This window comes from Tachyglossus aculeatus, chromosome 17, assembly GCF_015852505.1.
Source record: "Tachyglossus aculeatus isolate mTacAcu1 chromosome 17, mTacAcu1.pri, whole genome shotgun sequence".
NCBI classification, from domain to species: Eukaryota; Metazoa; Chordata; class Mammalia; order Monotremata; family Tachyglossidae; genus Tachyglossus; species Tachyglossus aculeatus.
In genome coordinates this window covers 44,672,570-44,691,229 of record NC_052082.1, presented here as the reverse complement: position 1 = coordinate 44,691,229, position 18,660 = coordinate 44,672,570, and the positions used below count along the sequence as shown (strand labels likewise).

General features: G+C 57.0%; 1 protein-coding gene across 1 annotated transcript; it reads right to left on the bottom strand.

Annotated features, from left to right (window-relative positions):
• Positions 1-2,411: 2,411 nt before the first annotated feature.
• TBX2 (T-box transcription factor 2) lies at positions 2,412-18,006 on the bottom strand. The gene is made up of 7 exons (XM_038759177.1): positions 17,550-18,006; positions 15,112-15,379; positions 12,789-12,935; positions 11,835-11,911; positions 11,440-11,612; positions 8,963-9,591; positions 2,412-4,108 (listed from the first exon to the last, which is right to left on the bottom strand). The coding sequence occupies exons 1-7, from the start codon at positions 17,948-17,950 to the stop codon at positions 3,650-3,652; spliced, it is 2,154 nt and encodes a 717-aa protein (XP_038615105.1). The 5' UTR covers positions 17,951-18,006; the 3' UTR covers positions 2,412-3,649.
• Between the last annotated feature and the right edge of the window lie 654 nt (positions 18,007-18,660).

Below are 18,660 nucleotides of genomic sequence, written 5' to 3'. Positions count from 1 at the left end.
ACACAAACACACAACACATATACACACATACTGTCACTTCATCACCTCAAGTCATCCAGCCCCCAGGTCCTGGCCTTGGAAGGGTTAAGGAGCCCCCAGACCCTGTGGCCATTTGGGAAGGGGGGAGGGGGGGGGAAGGGGGAGAGAGGGAGAAAGGGAGCAGAGGGGGGAGAGGGAGAGAGAGAGAGAAGGAGGGAGGGGATGCTGGGGAGAGGGGGCTAATTGGCGAGAAGCCTTGGACAATGGAGGCAGCTAGGGCAGAGCACGGGTGGGGGGAGGCTTAATTGGGCGCTGGGTGGGGGGGAGCTCCCTGCCCTTTATGGGGCGGGGGGAGGCGTCAGTGTGTCTACTTGGCCCCTTCCCAGCTAAACTTAACCCCTGCAGCGTAGGGAGGGCAGAGGCCCCTTCGTCTGGTCATTCGAGGGGCAGGATTGCTGAGTCCTTCCGGGAGGACTGCCGGGGCTTAGGACTCCGTGGGGATGACCCCAGACCCAAGGGGGACCTCCCCCTCCACGGCCCTTCCTAGGAACGGAGGGAGAATGGAAGGCCTGAGGAAGTCTTGGGGACAGAATAACAGTAGTGCCTGGGGGAGCGGGGACAACTGCTTGAACTCCACTGGGCATTTCAGTAGCAGGGAGGCCCCTCTTTCCGATCTGAGCCTGAATCATCAAACACTCACACACACAGTGATGGACGCACACACACAATCTTGGCACACTCCCAGCGATGGTTGCACGTCCACAATGTTGGCACGCAAACACACAACGGTGGGGGTCATGCGCACACCCACACACCCACACTGGTGAGCTCCCACACCCACAGCCAAATTCCTGCATACACCCTCACACAAAGTATCCCTCAGAAGTAAACATATTTGCATACGCCTTCTCTGAGCCCGGGTTAAAAGTCCCTAGCCCGGGACTGGCCTTGGCCGTTTCCCAGGGTCCCCCCACCCTGCAGGGGGAGGGAGGGACAGAGGTGTGTGGGGTCCCGTTCCCAAACCCAGGGGCGTGAGACACCGACAGAGTGAGTGAGGAGGGCGGAGATGCTTCAACAGAGACCCTCCCTGGGGCCGGGAGAGTTTGCGTTCGGTCCTGCCAGTCGACAGGGGGAGAGCTCGGATCACCATTCTGGAACTCCATGATCCCGTTCTCCAAGGCGCCTTTGCTCAGGGGGTCCCTCCCCACCCCTCTTCTCGGGCCTTCAGGGTATATTCCTGAAGCTCTCCCTCAGGAACTGGGGACGCCAAGACCTAAACAAGAACCATCTCCCCAATTTCCATCAGTCTGCTCTCTCCTTACTCCCCGCATCACTGCACAAGCTTTCCCCCCTTCTAGACTGCGAGCCCGTTGTTGGGTAGGGATTTTGTTGCTGCATTGTACTCTCCAAGCGCTTAGTACAGTGCTCTGCACACAGTAAGCGCTCAATTAATACGACTGATGAATGAATGTGATGACAGTATAGCTTTAATTCTATTTGTTCTGACGATTTTGACACCTGTCTACATGTTTTGTTTTATTGTTTGTCACCCCCTTCTAGACTGTGAGCCAGTTGTTGGGTAGGGACCGTCTCTATATGTTGCCGACTTGTACTTCCCAAGCTCTCAGTACAGTGCTCTGCACACAGTAAGCGCTCAATAAAAACGATTGAATGAATGAATGAATGAAAGAGCACGGGCTTGGGAGTCAGAGGACGGGAGCTCTAATCCCCCTCCGCCACTTGTCTGCTGTATGACCTTGGGTAAACCACTTAACTTCTCTGTGATTCAGTTACCTCATCTGTAAAATGGGAATTAAGACTGCGAGCCCCACGTGGGACAACCTGATTACCTTGTATCTATTCCGGCGCTTACAACAGTGCTTGGCACGCAGTAAGCGCTTAATAAATCCCATGATTATTATTATCATTGTTATTAAACCGCTAGCGTCGCTAGCCCTTTCCGGCCCGGCTCTGCTGGCCACCGCGGAGGCCCGGAGGGAGGAGGAGGCAGAAGCCAGGGTTGAGGCTCGACGCCAAGAACAGCGGAGTCAGGGCGGAGTTAAGGCGTCCATGCCATGCCACCGGGCCGGGGGTCCAGACATGTGGGCGGGAAACGGGGAGTGTCCAGTAGGATGGGGGCAGCCATCGGGCAGGGCCCAAGGAGGGTTCAGTCCTGGGAGGGAGGCATAGGGGAAGGGTGGTCCAATCATAGGATGGGGCTCAGAAGGGGTCTAGCCACGGGGACGGGGCTGGGGGGGGGCGGGGGCGTCCAATACCAAGACGGGCTTGTAGGGGTGGGTGTCCAGCCGGGGGTGTCTTCGTGGTCCAGCACAGCTGGCCAGATGATCCGCGTACCTTGGCACGGGGCCCGTCGGAGCCCGGCCCTGGCTCACACCTCAAGGCATCTCGTTCTTTATTTTCGTCTCTTTTTTTTTATTGTTCTTGCTCCGGAGTGAAAAATTAAAACCTGAGGTGGAGCCCGGGGCCCCGGAAGGGGCAGGGGCGCGGAGGGTCGGGGGTAAGGGCGGTGGGGAGGGGGCTTCAAGATCCCCTGGCTGAGCCTTCGCCCCTCCTCGGCTCGGCCCGGAGGGGATCTGACCCAGGATCGCCCAACGCCGAGCGGCCCCGGGTCTCCTCCAATCCCAGGGCCCAACCTGCCCCAGCCCCATTTACAATATATAGATATTTATATATGCTCATGTAAAATTAAAAAAAAAACAAACGAAATTAAATGCCATGAGTTAAACTCTAAATATTATGTACACGCCAATGTACACCTCTGAATAAATTAATACCAATTTGCATATTCTGGGATCCTTAAAGCTTATTTACACAAATTACTATTTATTCCATAAATATCTTATTTCTGTTTTCTCTCGGAAGCTCGGGGGTTGGGGGTGGCATGGCTGCTCCCCAGGCTGGGGGACTGGGAGGGTGGGGCTTCTGGCTCCCTCTCCCAAGAGCTGGGACGGAGTAGGGCAGAGTGGGCCAAGTGCTGGCTAAACTCTACCTTGGCTCCTTCCCGCTGCTGAATCAGGGCAGGATGCCACCCCTGCCTCTCCCCGATTCCTGACCCTTCCCCCAGCCCAGAGCTTGGTGCCAACCTGAGATGCTGGGTGGCCTGGGATCAACAGGCAACCCCAAATCTCCCTTTCCTCCTCTGGAGCTGGGGACCACCAATGGGCTGGGGCTTAGGCAAGAGGGTGGGGAGGTAATGACCCTCCCTTCCCCAGATGGCAGCGGCAGAGCCAGGCCAGCAGGGCACAGCCCGCGGTGATGCCCACATTGACGCCGATGCCGCCAGTCAGACAGGGAGGAGGCGATGCCCTCCCCAGAGACTCCAGATCCGCTGCAGGTGGCCCCAGGTGGCCTCTGGACTGACTCCAGATGGACTCTAGCTCGTCTACAGCTGGATCCCTGGTTCCCTCCAGGTGGACTCCAGATAAGACTCCCAATTCACTCCAGACTGTCTCAGGCCTACTCCAAGAGCGCCCGAGCGGAAATGCCAGGGTGGTCCGTCTCCGCCGTGCCCGCGTGGGTCAGGTGGGGCTGGGAGACTCGGACTCCAGCTGCCCTCGCTCCTCACTTAAATAAATACCGACACTGTGCTGTACAAATCCGGGAGCCATGGGGCAGGGGTCCATGGTGGCCTCGCCAGCCCAGGCCGCCCTCACTTGGGCGACTCCCGGCCTGGAGATAGGTCTCTCTGGCTCTCCAGCCCGCTCACCAGTCTCTGGATGTTCTGCAGTTCGCTGGCGGCCTCTTTGGCCGAGACTTTGGGGGACAAAGTGCCCCGGTGGGGGATGCCCAGCTTGTGGAGGGGCAGGTCAGGGAGGGGGCTGGGCTCCCGGCTGCCACCGCCCGGCTTGGAACCCTCTGCGGCCAGGCTGGTGGTGAGGAGGTTGGTGCTGGGTGGGATGGTGACCGGGATCTGGTAGGGGCTGAAGCGCAGGCGGGGCCGGGCACTGGTTAAGAAGGGGCTGCGGGACAGGGAGCCGGTGGCGGCAGCAGCGGCGGCGGCAGCAGCGGCGGCACTCGTGGCTGGCAGGGCTGAGGCGGCGGCGGCGGCAGCTGCCATGTAGGTGTATGGGTATGGGAAGAGCCCTCCGAAGGTGGGCATCGGGATCCCCTGCGAGAGAAGGACAGCAGAGAGGTCATCACCCACCCGTGGCCCAGAGCGGGGGATGGATGGTGAGACCGGGCCTGCCTCCCCTCAACCCAGGCAGAAGGCTTGGGGGCACTAGGCCGGGTGTCAGGGCAGTAGAGTAAGGGCAACTTACACCCAGAGTAACCCAGAGCTTTCTTCTGCAACCTTTATCTGAAGGCCTGGTTACCTAGACTGAGGCTAGCCCTCACCCACATCCTCCCTCTGGCCAGGAATTCCCTCCCCACAGTCCCCGCTCTCCCCACCTTCAAAGCCCTACTAGGTTCTAATACTGGCTCTGCCACATGCCTGTTGTGTGACCTTGGGCAAGTCACTTAACTTCTCTGGGCCTCAGTTACCTCATCTGGAGAAGGAGGATTAAGACTGTGAGCCCCAGGTGGGACAGGGACTGTGTCCAAACTGATTAACTTGTAGCTAACCCAGGTTTTGGAACAGTGCTTGGCGTATAGTAATCACTTAACAAGTACCATAATTATTACTAAGATCTTCCCTTGTGACTCTGTGTTCTGCATCTCCTACGATCTTGGGTTTGTCCCCCTTTAAGAGCCCCCACCCCCCGAGCCCTACAGCACTTATGTATATTTTCATATCTGCTTCCCTCTCTAGTCCATAAGCTCCTTGTGGGCAGGGATAGTGTCTATCTACTCCAATATATTGTGCTGTCCCAAGTGCTTATTACAATACTCTGAACACAGTAAGTACTCAATAAATGTCACATCAATTGAGAAAAAAAATCCAAGTAACTAAAAAAAGTTCCTATCTGTCTGAGAGTCCCCAACTCAGTTTTGTTTGATAATCTGCATGTCTGGTGATCTGAACTAGTTGTAGCCCAGCTGGTTCAGATAATAGGTAGCATAGGCCCTGGAGTCACAGGACCTGTGTTCTAATTCCAGCTCTGCCATTTGCCTGCTAGGTGACTTTGGGCAAGTTGCTTTACTTCTCTGTGCCACAGTTCCCTCATTTGGAAGTGGAGATTCATTACCTGTTCTCCCTCCCCCTTAGGTTGTTCAGTCGTATATGGGACAGGGACTGTGATGTGATTATACTGTATCTACCTCAGGATTTGTAGGGGGTGCGTGGCACGTAGCAAGCACTCTACAAATATGAAAATTATTACTATCAGCTTTTTGGCCACCAGCTACAGGATGCAAGCTGAACCAATATTTGGCTCTTGGGGTAGTCCTTCTAGGCATGGAGCTGGGGACAGAGCAATTCCCTGCATTGTAATAGTAATAGTAATTGTAGTAGTAGTAGTTATAGCAGTAGTAGTTATAATAGCAGAAGTAATAACAATAATAATTGTTGTATTTGTTAAGCACTTACTTTGTGCTGGGCACCGTTCTAAGTGCTGAGGAAGATACAAGATAATCAGGCTGGACACATTCCCTGTCCCTCATGGGGCTCAAAGTTGTAATCACCATTTTACAGATGAGGTAACAGGCACAGAAAACTGAAGTGACTTGCCCAAGGTCACACAGTCGATAAGTGGCGGAGCCGGGATTAGAACCCATGACCTTCTGACTCCTAGGCCCGGGCTCTAGATGGTGTAGAAGAGCAGCTGCGATGGGAAGGGATCCAAAGTCTGGGGGCAGCGGGGAGTGGAAGAGGAGAGACCCTAGGGCGGGGTGGGAAGAGTGAGGAATGCAGGAAGGAGACTAGGCAGAGGGAGGGAAGGAAAAGAAGCATGAACTGACAGACCCTGGAGAGTTGGGAGGAAAGAGGGAATAAAATGAATCAAAACCAAAGAACTCCCTGAGGCTATAACTCATCTCTTTCCTCAAGCATTTATGGAGCACCCACAGGACGCATAAGCTGACTAGGTGCCTAGTACTTCTGGTATCCCTTGTTGTATCTCCTTTACCCAGCTAATGGGAATTATTCATAAGACTTAATGGGAATTCTAAGGTCAGACCTGACTCTGGGGAAAAGGGACGGGGGAGGAGGCAGGGAAGAGGAAAGGGGAGTGGAGGCAGAAAGATGACCACCCCTCCCCTGGGGCCTAGGAATGGGATGGGAGTGGAGGACTTCCAGGCCAGACCCTGACTGACAAACTGGAGTCAGCTTTGCCAACCCAGAAGGGAGGAAATGGCCACCAACATGCCCCTGACTCTCGCCTTGATGATCTAGACAGGGAGAGGTGGATAGGGGTGAAGGAGAAAGGGAGGAGCCCTGAGATAGGGCTGGAGCTATTTAACAGTGCTATGTGCCAAGCACTTTTTAAACTCTGGGGTAGATATAAGTTAAGTTGGACACAGTCCCTATCCCACATGAGGCTCTGAGAAAGGTGAGCAGTGAGTGTCACGTTTTTCCCCAAAGGCCGAAGGCTCCAAAACCTCAGTTACTTTGGGTTCCATTTCCCAGGAAATCAATTCACCTCTTTATTTTTATTTTGTTAATTTATTTATTATGGTATTTGTTTAGTGCTTACTATGTGTGAAGAACCATTCTAAGAACTGGGATAGATTAATATACAATAAAACAATAGATACACAGGGCCCATAGTCTAAGTACAAGGGAGTACAATTCAATCCTCACTTTACAGATGAAGTAACTGAGGCACAGAGAAGTGAAGTGATTTGCCCAAGGTTCCATTGCAGACAAGTTGCAAAGCCAGGACTAGAACCCAGGTCCTCTGACTCCAAAGCCCGGGATCTTTCCACTAGGCCTTACCGTTTCCCTTTTGTTAGTGAAGACTGAATCTGAGTGTATGGTACTACTTATCAGTGTGTTTCCTCAACTGTAGAATGGGGAAAAAATACCTATTTTCTCTCCCTCAGGCTCCATGTGGGACAGGGACTGAGTTTAATCTGATTATCTCATATCTACCCTAGTGCCTAGCATGATGCTTGGCATCACTTATAAATATCATCATTATGTGTGTGTTTTAGGCAAGGTCTATACTGGGGAAGACAAGCTGGGTGAAGATCTCAATCATTCAGTCATTCCCCTCCACCAATAGTCTGGGTAGGCCTAACGTCTCTGTCTTTCACACTGGGAATGAGTAACAGTCTAACCATGGAGACATCAAAAACAAACAAGAGATTCCAAGATCCTCAAAATGAGCTTTTGGCCCAGAGAAGACCCGGCCTGTGTGCAAGTGTAAACTCCTTCCCCTTACCATCCCACCTTCCCGGCTGCCATCTCAGCATCTCCCCTTCGGACAGCTTCTGCTCTTCCCTCCCCTGACCCCGGGCTTTCGACGATACAGAGCCAGGGGTGCTCCCATTCAAACTACCTTGGGGAGAGGAGACCGCGGGTCCCCTGGGTGCAGCTTCAGCCCAGCTCTAGCCTCGGCCTAACCGAGCCTGGCCCTAGCCTTTGCTCAACCCGAGTTTCAGCCTAATCCAGCCCAGCCTTGCTCAGCCCTGTCCTAACTTCAGTCTGGCCATTGTCTTCCCTTATGCTGCCGAGTCGTCTCTGACCCATTAGCGATGCCTGGCCCTAGCATTGGCCTAATCCAGCCAAGCCTAGCTCAGGCCAGACCTGGCCTCGGTTTTAGCCCTAACCCCAGCCCAACCCATCCCATATTTACTATTCTATTTATTTTGTTAATGATGTGCATCTAGCTTTCTATTTGTTTTGATGACTTGACACTTGTCCACATGTTTTGTTTTGTTGTCTGTCTCCCCCTTCTAGACTGTGAGCCCGTTGTTGGGTAGGGACCATCTCTATATGATGCCAAATTGTACTTCCCAAGCGCTTAGTACAGTGCTCTGCACATAGTAAGCACTCAATAAATACGATTGAATGAATGAATGAATCCCAACCTACTTTAGCCCAGTCCCAGCAACAGTTTAGCTCAAGCCTCAACCTGATCCAGCCCAGCCCTAGCCTCGGCCTACTTTACACATAGTAAGCACTTAATAAAGGCCATTATTATTATTACTATTATTATTATTATTATTATCCCAGCCCATTCAAAGCCTCAGTTCAACGGAGCCCAACCCAGCCTAGCCTCAGCCTAACCCAGCCTGTCCTAGCTTTAGCCTGACCCAGACCAGTCTAGTCTCAGCCTAGCCTAGCCCACCAATAGCCTCAGCCTTACCCAGCCCAAGCCAGCCGAACATATCCCTAGCTTCAGCCCCGCCTAACCCCGCCCAGCCTTTGCCTCGGCATAACCGAGGCCAAGCTTCACTCCACCCTAGCGCAGTCCAACCCTAATTTTGCCCAGCCCAGCTCTAGCCTGGGAATCACCCAGCCCAGGTCAGCCCAGCCTAGCGTAGGGCAGCCCGGCCCAATCCGTGCCTCAGCCCAGCTCAGCCCAGTCCTAAACTCAACCGGGTACTGCCCAGTCCAGGCCAGTCCAGCCTTTCCCAACCCAACCTACTCCAGCCCAGGAAGCTCAGCTTGGCCCAGCCCTAGCCTCGGAATCACCCAGCCCAGATCAGCCCAGTCTAAAGGAGGGCAGTCAGGCCCAATCCGAGACTCAGTCCAGCCCAGCCTAGCCTTCCCCATATATATGTATGTATATATGGTTGTACATATTTATTACTCTATTTATTTATTTATTTATTTATTTATTTTACTTGTACATTTCTATCCTATTTATTTTATTTTGTTGGTATGTTTGGTTCTGTTCTCTGTCTCCCCCTTTTAGACTGTGAGCCCACTGTTGGGTAGGGACTGTCTCTATGTGTTGCCAACTTGTACTTCCCAAGCGCTTAGTACAGTGCTCTGCACATAGTAAGCGCTCAATAAATACGATTGATTGATTGATTGATTGATTCCCCAGCCCAGCCCTAGCCGCAGTCTCCCCCAGGTCGGTCCCCCCGGCCTAGGGAGGACCCCTCCCCGTTCCACCGGGCGCGGGAGCCTTACCTGAGGTGCCAGCACGTGCTGCGAGAGGTGGAAAGGGAAGGGCGCTGCGCTGGCCGCCCCGGGCGAGGAACCGAGGCCTCCGCCGTCCAGTCCCCCGGCCCCTGCGGCCCCTGCGGCCCCACCGCCGGCCACCGATGCCAACAGGTGGCCCATGCCCATGGCCGAGAAGGCGCCGGGGCCCATGGCGAACTGTCCCGGGTGCAGGAAGAGAGGCTGCCCGGCTCCCAGGGGTCCGAAGAACTGCTGGCCGTGCAGGTGTCCGGAGAGGGCCAGGCCCTGCAGGTGACCGGCTCCGAGGGGTGCAGCGTTGTCCGTCTGCACCACCAGAGGTGCCAGGCCGGGCTCCTTGGCCTCGCTGCCGGCCTCCTTGCGGGGGCCTCCGGCCTCGTCCTTCCTCCGGGCCTCGGCCTTGTCCTTGTCCGGAGCCCTGAGGCCAAAGGGGCCTTCTCCACCTCCTCCTCCTCCGCCTTCACCCGGCTCCTTGGCCCTGTCCGGGCTCCGCCGGTCCCGGGCGCGGTCGGGCTCGGTCAGAAGCACGGGGCTGGGGGGCTCCGGGCCCGGGCTGCGCCCCGCCGCGACCCCCGCCCGCTCCGGCTCCGGCTCGCTGTCGGCGATGCTCGACTTGTCATCTGCGGAGATGGAGGCCGCCGGTCAGGGGCAGGGGTCGGGCCAGGGACCGGCGGGGGTCCGGAGGGGAGGGGCGGGGGGTGCTGACCCGGGCCGGGGCTCCTGGAGGGGTGGGGGGTCGCCCTGCCTGCCTCAGTCAAATACAAATTTGGGTATTTGTTAAGCGCTTACTAGGTGCCAAGCACATAGCCGGGGTAGGTACAAGGTCATCAGGTGGTCCCACGGGGGGGCTCACAGTCTTCATCCCCATTTTATAGATGAGGTCACTGAGGCCCAGAAAATAATCAATCAATCAATCGTATTTATTGAGCGCTTACTGTGTGGTAGTAAGCGCTTGGAAAGTACAAGTTGGCAACATATAGAGACCTCATAATAATGGTATTTGTTAAGCGCTTACTGTGTGCCAAGCACTGTTCCAAGCGCCGGGGTAGATACAAGGTCATCAGGTGGTCCCACGGGGGGCTCACAGTCTTCATCCCCATTTTAAAGATGAGGTCACTGAGGCCCAGAAAACAATAATAATAATGGTATTTGTTAAGCGCTTACTGTGTGCCAAGCACTATTCTAAGCGCCGGGGTACATCCAAGGTCATCAAGTGGTCCCACGGGGGGCTCACAGTCTTCATCCCCATTTTAAAGATGAGGTCACTAAGGCCCAGAAAATAATAATAATAATAATAGTATTTGTTAAGCGCTTACTATGTGCCAAGCACTGTTCAAAGCGCTGGGGTAGATATAAGGTCATCAGGTGATCCCACGGTGGGGCTCACGGTCTTTAATCCCCATTTTACAGATGAGATAACTGAGGCCCAGAAAATAATAATAATAATAATAGTATTTGTTAAGCACGTACTATGTGCCAAACACTGTTCTAAGCGCCGGGGTAGATACAAGGTCATCAGGTGGTCCCACGGGGGGGCTCACGGTCTTTAATCCTCATTTTACAGATGAGATAACTGAGGCCCAGAAAATAATAATAGTAATGGTATTTGTTAAGCGCTTACTAGGTGCCAAGCACTGTTCCCTCTAAACTGTAAGTCCGTTGGGGGCAGGAATTGTCTCTCTTTATTGCTGCATTGTATTCTCCAAGCGCTTACTACAGTGCTCTGCACACAGTAAGCGCTCAATAAATAGTATTGGATGAATGAATGAATGAATGTTCTAAGCACTGAGGAAGATACAAGGTGATCAGGTTGTCCCGCGGGGACTTAGTCTTAATCCTCATTTTACAGATGAGGTAACTGAGGCCCAGAGAAGAAGAAGAATAGTAATGGCAATGGTATTTGTTAAGCGCTTACTATGTGCCAAATACTGTTCTAAGCGTCGAGGTAGATACGAGGTAAGCAGGTGGTCTTACGGGGGACTCACAGTCTCAATCCCCATTTAACAGATGAGGTAACTGAGGCCCAGAGAAGAAGAATAATAGTAACGGTATTTGTTAAGCGCTTACTATGTGCCAAACACTGTTCTAAGCGTCGAGGTAGATACGAGGTAAGCAGGTGGTCTCACGGGGGGACTCACAGTCTCAATCCCCATTTTACAGATGAGGTCACTGAGGCCCAGAGATGAATAATGCCACTAATAATAGTATTTGTTAAGCGCTTACTACGTGGCAAGCACCGAGGTGGATACAGGGTAATCAGGTTGTCCCACGGGGGGCTCCCAGCCTTAATCCCCATTTTCCAGGGGAGGTCACCGAGGCCCGGAGAAGTGAAGCGGCCTGCCCCAGCGGACAAGGGGCGGGGGCGGGATTAGAACCCACGTCCTCCGACTCCCAGATCCGGTCTCTTTGCCCCTAAGCCCCGCTGCAACCCCGCCGAGGCTCCGGGGGCCGGTCCTGTCCAGCCTTACCTCGGCCGCGGTGCAGCCGCAGGGGGCTGGGCTGGGTCCCCGGGGACGGGGGCGGCTCCCGGGCCGCTGGGGGAGGAGGGTCGCAGGACGAGGCGTCCGATTCGGCCCCGTCCCTCTCCGCTTTGCACGGTTGCTCCTCGTACATCCGCAGCGACGGGAGCGTCAGCTGCTTCCTGGGAGCCGGGAGAGAAAGGCCGCGTTATCCAGAGGGGAGGCCCCCTTCCCTTCTCCACTGCCCAGCCTGAGGCCTGCCCTCCCCGCACCGCGGTGGGCCCGCCCGGGACACGGGGAAGACCCGGGGAGCAGCTGAACCCCCTCCCCAGCCAGGCGGGGGGCTAGGAGGGCCTCGGGAAAGGCGGCGGCCTCCCCTCTTGTTCCCCCCCTTGGCCTCTTACCTCTTCTCCCGTCGGCCGTTGCCGGTGTCCCTGAAGCCCTTGGCGAAGGGGTTGTTATCAATTTTCAGCTGCGTGATCTGCGGGGGCACCGGGGGGTTGTCACGGCGGGCGGTGGCTAGAGGGTTAACCACACTCGCCCTCTCTGCAGCCCCCCTCCCCACTCACTGTTCCCTCCCAGGGCAGACCCCGGCCTTGGGTCCCAGACTGAGCCCCCTCCTTCCTCCCCCTCCGCATCCCCTCCCCACAGCACCTGTATATATGTATATACGTTTGTACATATTTATTACTCTTTTTATTTATTTATTTTACCCCCCGCCTTACCTCCTTCCCCTCCCCACAGCACCTGTATATACGTATATATGTTTGTACATATTTATTAATCTATTTATTTTACTTGTACATATTTATTCTATTGATTTTATCTTGTTAATATGTTGTGTTTTGTTGCCTGCCTCCCCCCTTCTAGACTGTGAGCCCGCTGTTGGGTAGGGACCGTCTCTATATGTTGCCAACTTGTACTTCCCAAGCGCTTAGTACAGTGCTCTGCACACAGTAAGCGCTCAATAAATACGATTGAATGAATGAATGGATGATCCGCGGGGAGCGAGGGGGGCAGGGGTCTCGCTTCTTCCGTAGCCCACCAAGTTTTCCCGCTAAAATAAGCCTGGGCCAGGAGTCCCCGCGATGCCATTTATTCTTTCATCCATATTTATTGGGCGCTTGCTGTGTGCAGGGCACTGTACTAAGCGCTTAGGTACAATTTCCCCACCCTCCCTCCACCCCGGGTCTGCGGTCCTGAATCCCCTTCTCCCATCCCGGGACTCAAGGAGGGACAGACCCAGGCCCACGACCCGGCTCTTGCGTGGGGAATGGGGGGCCGTGGGCTCCCCGGGGCTGCGGGAGGGGGAAGGGGCCTGCGGGTCGGAGGGGCGGGGGGCGTCCCGACGTTGGCACCTTGTCGTTCTGGTAGGCGGTGACGGCGATGAAGTCTGTCTCCGGGAACACGTAGGTGCGGAAGGTGCTGTAAGGCAGCTTCAAGATATCGTTGGCCCGCACGATGTGGAAACGCGGCTGGTATTTATGCATGGAGTTCAGGATGGTCTGAGGACAGAGAGGCGAGTCAGGGACCCCCCGCAACCCCGCGCCATTGCACTCCTCTCCTCCTCCCGGCCTCCCAGAGTTGTCTCTTTTCTTTTCTTTTTCCCCCCTGCTCTACTTTAACTTCTAGACACCCTTGGCTCCGCTGGCCCTCGCCCCCGGCCCAGTCAGATCCGGTGAGATCGGTTCCAGGAGGCAGAAGGCCCAGTCCTGCTCTGCGTCCTCGCCCTCTCTCCTGGTGGAGCGGAATAGCGGGGTTTTTCCCCCGCCGTCCTCGCCCTCCGACCTCCTCAGGCGCCTGCCCCGGCCCATTGCATGGGAAAGGGTTTGCACGGCGTGCAAACTCTAGGCCTCAGTTACCTCCTCTGTAAAGTGGGGATTAAGACTGTGAGCCCCACGTGAGACAACCTAATTACCTCGTATCCACCCCAGAGCTTAGAACAGTGCTTGGAACATAGTAAGCGCTTAACAAATACCATTATTATTGTTATTATTATCCTGGGGCCTCCCCTCTCTGATTCCCCTTGGGGTGGAGGACGGGGGAGCGCTCAGCGCGTTCACCCCTCTTTTCCTCCCCCCATCCTACCGACGAGTCGGTGGATGTCTGCTGGCCTTTCCCCGTGGAGAGTAAAAGGAGGGGGAAGGGGGGTCTCCCACGCCCCCAGCCCAGGCTGGTGTACCGTCTAGGACTGCGACCACCATTAGAGGCCCGGTGGGGAGGGCGAATCGAGACAGAGGCCGCGGTCGGGTCAGGCTCCTCTTCTTTTCTATTTTACCCCCGCCCTGGCCGGGCTGGGGCTGGGGGAGGGTGGTCGGTAAAAGACAGCCGAGTTCGGAGTTCGAACCTTATCTCCCTCCCCTCTCCCGGAGATGATTTTTCCCGGGAGGGCTGAAAAGAGGGAGAGCTGTGGACAGTAAAGAGAAGGCCCCCCCGCCCAATTCCCACCCGCCGTATACCGAGGGCGCCGCCTGCTCCTCTCTGCTCGGCCAAGGGCCGATCGGATTCCCAGGGGCAGCGGCCTGGGGTCAAGGCAGGGCTCCGGGCCTTCCCTGCGAGGCTCCGGGCCCGCACTCTGTTTGACCCCTGCCGGATCGCAGCTCTGCTGAGGGAAACTGGAAGCGGTAGACCCGGAGCCCGCGGCATAAGGAACGTCTGGGGAAAACCGGGAGAGGCTGGGACAAACTGGGAGAGATTGGGGCCGGAGCTCCGGAGAGGAGGGGGCGTCCACGATCAGCCCCGAGGTCGAGACGAGGGACCAGAGAGCCCTCTCTTGGGTCATCCCACCCGAAGCCCGGTCTTAATAATGATAATGATGGTATTGGTTTAAGCGCTTACTGTGTGCCAAGCGCTGTCCCTCTTGGGGCTCACAGTCTTCATCCCCATTTTCCAGAGGAGGCAACTGAGGCACAGAGAAGTTCAGTGGCTTGCCCAAGGTCACACAGTAGACAAGTGGAGGAGCCGGGATTAGAAACCCATGTCCTTTGACTCCCAAGCCCGTGCTCTCGCCACTAAGCCACGCTGCTCCTGGGTCTTCACGAGGGGCAGGGGCGGGGAACAGACTGGTAAAAACGCGCCGGCTGCCAACCCCTTTCCCCGGCCTCCGCCTCCTCTGTTGTGTCTACCCCAGTCCTCGGTAAACAGTGCTAAGCACATAGTAAGCACCTAACAAATATCACAGTACTACTACCGATTAGAGAAGCAGGGCTCAGTGGAAAGAGCACGGGCTTTGGAGTCAGAGAGGCTCCGCCAATTGTCAGCTGTGTGACTCTGGGCAAGTCATTTAACTTCTCTGTGCCTCAGTTACCTCATCTGTAAAATGGGGATTAAGACTGTGAGCACCCCGTGGGACAACCCGATCACCTTGTAACCTCCCCAGCGCTTAGAACAGTGCTTTGCACATAGTAAGCGCTTAATAAATGCCATCATTATTACTGCTAGTATTACTGCGGGGGCGGGGAAGGAGAGAAGGGACCGAAGTAAACCCGGGTCCCCAAGCGTTGTGCTCCACGGCTTTCTGGGAAAGGCTGTTCGGCTAAAGCGCGGGGGTCAGCTCGGAAGGGGAGACCAAGGTCAGAAACCTTCCGGGATCCAGCAACTCGTCCGCATCGAGGTCCCCTTCCTCCCCGCGTTCCCCCACCTCGCCCCCGGGCGCAGGGTCCGGCGGCCCCGGGCACTCACGAAGCCGTGCTTGTCCGAGATGTTGTTGGTGAGTTTGAGCTTGTGGAAGGCCACGGGCTTGGCCATCCACTGCTCGCCGGTGGCCGGGCTGTCCGGGTGAATGTACATGCGCTTGGGCATTTCGGGGTCCGCCTTGCCCGCCACCATCCAGCGCGAGTTGTGGAACTTATAACGGCAGTCGTCGGCGGCCACGATGTCCATGAGCAGGATATACTTGGCCTTTTTGTCCAGGCCGCTGACCCGCACCTTGAACGGTGGGAACATCCGCCTGGGGTGGGGGGGAGACACGAGGGTTGAGACGGGGCGGGGGGCGGCCGGGGCGACTCGCCCCTCACCCCCTACTACCCCCTAACTCCTCTCCCACCCTCGTCGGCCTCTTCCCCGAATGGAGCCTGGAACCCAGGTAACCGGGCCCCCCGCCTGACCGGGTCTACGCAGGCGGAATCTGTAATTTCAGCAGAAAGGCCGGCCCGCTGTTTCCGAGTTCCCCGGGCGACTGAGGCAAAAACACCCATGAGTTCTGCAGAAAATCCCCGGAATGGACGGGCGAGTTTCCATGGGCCAAACTGGGGGGACTCTCCGGAGAATTCCGGGTGAGCGGAGGACTTTCAAACGAGATATTCAGAGCAGTGTCAGCCTTTTTTTTTTTCTTTTTTTCTTTCTGTCTTTCTGGCTGGAATGCTCCAGGTATAACCTCAGTCTTCCGCTTCCCTTTACTCGTGGAGACCCGGCCTGGGTCTTCTCGGTGCCGGAGACGGAGGGGAGGGAATCGGGGGGCCTAAGCCTGCGCTTGGGAAACCGGATGAGTTTCGGGGCCCCGGGAGGGGCTTGGGGTCCCCGGCAGGGCTGTTTTGAGCGTCCCGACCGATCCGGTCTAGTGCCCCTGAAGAAACAAACCCCCGGGCTCGGAGAAATTCGCTCTCCGGGTTTTTTTTTTTCTTCCCGGCTCCATCAGGCCCGGGCCGCCCCACTCCATGGTTACTTGGCCCCGGAGTCCCGGAGTCCCGGCCGACGAGGAGAGGCAGCGTCCTTCCAGGGCCCGGGTCTCCCAGGAAAAGTGAGGGAGACACGGGCCGAGCTGGGGATGGGGACAGAGAGGTCAAGGAGCGGGTGGGAGTCGGCCTCGGCCCCAGCCCCGATTCTAGGGACCCTCGACCTCCTGCCCACCACCCCCCAAGCCGCAGGCTCCAGCCCCGGGTTCCAGGCCCAGCCCCCAAGGCCACAGCCCCCTGGCCCTCGGTGTCCGGGCCCCCACCCTCCCGGCCGGGCCTGCATCTCCGAGCCCCTCTCAGACTTCGGCTGGGGTGGAAACACTCGGTTTGTTGTCGTTGGTTTGTCGAATTTGGTTTGATTTTTTCTCTTTTCGTTTGCTTCAAATAAAAAAAAATTAAAAATCTCTCCCCCAAGAAAAAGGGAAAAAGAAAATCCCAACTTTCTTTCTGTTTCCGGGAAGGGCTTTGCAAGCTCCGTCTCCGGGGAACGAATCGGACCCACCGGGGCGAAGGGAGGCCAGGGAAGGGGCAGAGGTCAACCCGGCGCCGGCAGAGGACGGACAGAAACCGGGCAAACGCGGGCGGTCGGGCTGGAAGGGCCCGGATAGCAAGACTGGACAGAAGCAAGGAAGAGCCGGGCAACCGGACTGGACCGAAGGCGGGCAGCGGGACCGGGCAGAAGCCTGGCATCAGGACTGGAAAGAAGCCTCCAGACCCGGACAGCAAGACTGGACAGAAGCCGGAAAGGCCCGGGCATTTGGACTGGACAGAAGCCGCTCAGACCCGGACAGCCGGCCTGGACAGCAGCCGGGTAGGGATGGGGGCACGGGGGCGGGGAGGAGGCGAGAACGGGGAAGGGGCTTCTCCCGAACAGCAGCAGGAGCGTCGGCGGCGGCAGCGGACACAAGAAAACTGAAAACAACAAAGTCAAAAGCGACGGCACAAGAGCGGCAGGGACAGCGACGCTTCTCGGGGCGAGAGCGGAGCCCGGAGACCCTCTGGCTCTTCTATTCCGTGAGCCCGTTGTTGGGTAGGGACCCTCTCTATGTGCCGCCGGTTTGTACTTCCCAAGCGCTTAGTCCAGTGCTCGGCACCCAGTAGGCGCTCAACAGCGCTTTGCAAATGCCATCGTTATTTGTTTGTACATATTTATTACTCTATCTATTTTATTTGTACATATCTATTCTATTTATTTTATTTTGTTAGTCTGTTTGGTTTTGTTCTCTGTCTCCCCCTTTTAGACCGTGAGCCCACTGTTAGGTAGGGACTGTCTCTATGTGTTGCCAATTTGTACTTCCCAAGCGCTTAGTACCTAGTAAGCGCTCAATAAAGACGATTGATGATGATCGTTATGAATAAATACGATGGAATCGGGGCCCTGGTCCCGCATCGGCCCCGACCTCCCCCCACCCGGTCCCCGCCCCCTCGTCCCCCCCGGGCTCCTACCTCCCGGACTTGGTGATGACCATCTCGGTGCCCAGTTTGTGGAACTGGTCCCACAGCTCCTTGGCCTCCAGGGTGACCTTGGGGTCATCGTCCACTTCGTCCTCGGGCTCCAGGGTCTTGAGGGAGCGCAGGTGGGCGGCCTGAGGATGGTGGCCCAGGGCCGAGACGTGCAGGCCGGCCTCGGCCGCAGCGGCCGCAGCCGCCGCCGCCGCCGCGGCCGCCGCTCCGGCCAGGCCCGGGTCCGGCAGCGGCTTGGTCAGCGCGGCGGGAGGCAGCGCCAGGGCCGGGAAGAAGGAGGGCTGGGCGGCCGCCAGGAAGGCGGACATGGGGAAGTCGGCGGGCCGGGGAGCGTGGAAGGAGTGGTAAGCCATGACTGACCCCGCGAACGCCGTCTCTCTCATCGGGGCATCCGGAGGGCTGGGCCGGGGCTCCGGGCTGGGCTCCTCTCCGCCCGCCGTGGACCGCCCTGGCCCCCGTCCCGGCCGGCGGAGAGCCGGGCTGCGGGGCGCGGCGGGGCGCGGCGGGGCAGGACCGGCCGGCTCCGGCGCCGGCCACCGCGCAGAAGTGGTTAGATCTTGTCGTGGATCTCTGGAAAACTGTGAGGATCTCACATGTCCTTCCTTCTCTGATCCCCCCTGCGCTAACGAGCCAGGCCCCCTTGATTGCTGATTTTACGCTTTTTGGACCAATTGTGGCTCTCCGGGGGCGGGGTTTTGACAGCTCCGGCCGAGCCGGGCCGGGAGGGGGCCGCGCCGGGAGAAGGTGTCGAGAGCAGCGGCGGTAAGAAAACATGTCAACAGAATAAAATATTAACCAATGACGGGCCGGCAGGGCCCCCCGGACCCCACCCCCCGCCCCAGCCCCCCAGCCCCCCCCGGCTCTTCTCTGCACAGCCGCCCCGGCGAGGACCGGGCAGGGTCGGGGAACTGGAGACTGGAGGAGGGGGCGGGGGGAGAGGGAGGGGGAGGGAAGAAAGAGTGGGGTGGGGGTGTTAGAGAAAGAAGGGGGCGCTGGCGAAGGCGCCTCGGCCCTGGGCTGGGGCTACCGGGATCCGGGCCTTGGAGCCTCCGGATCGCTCCCCCGCAAGTCCAAAGCATTCACACTGGCCCAG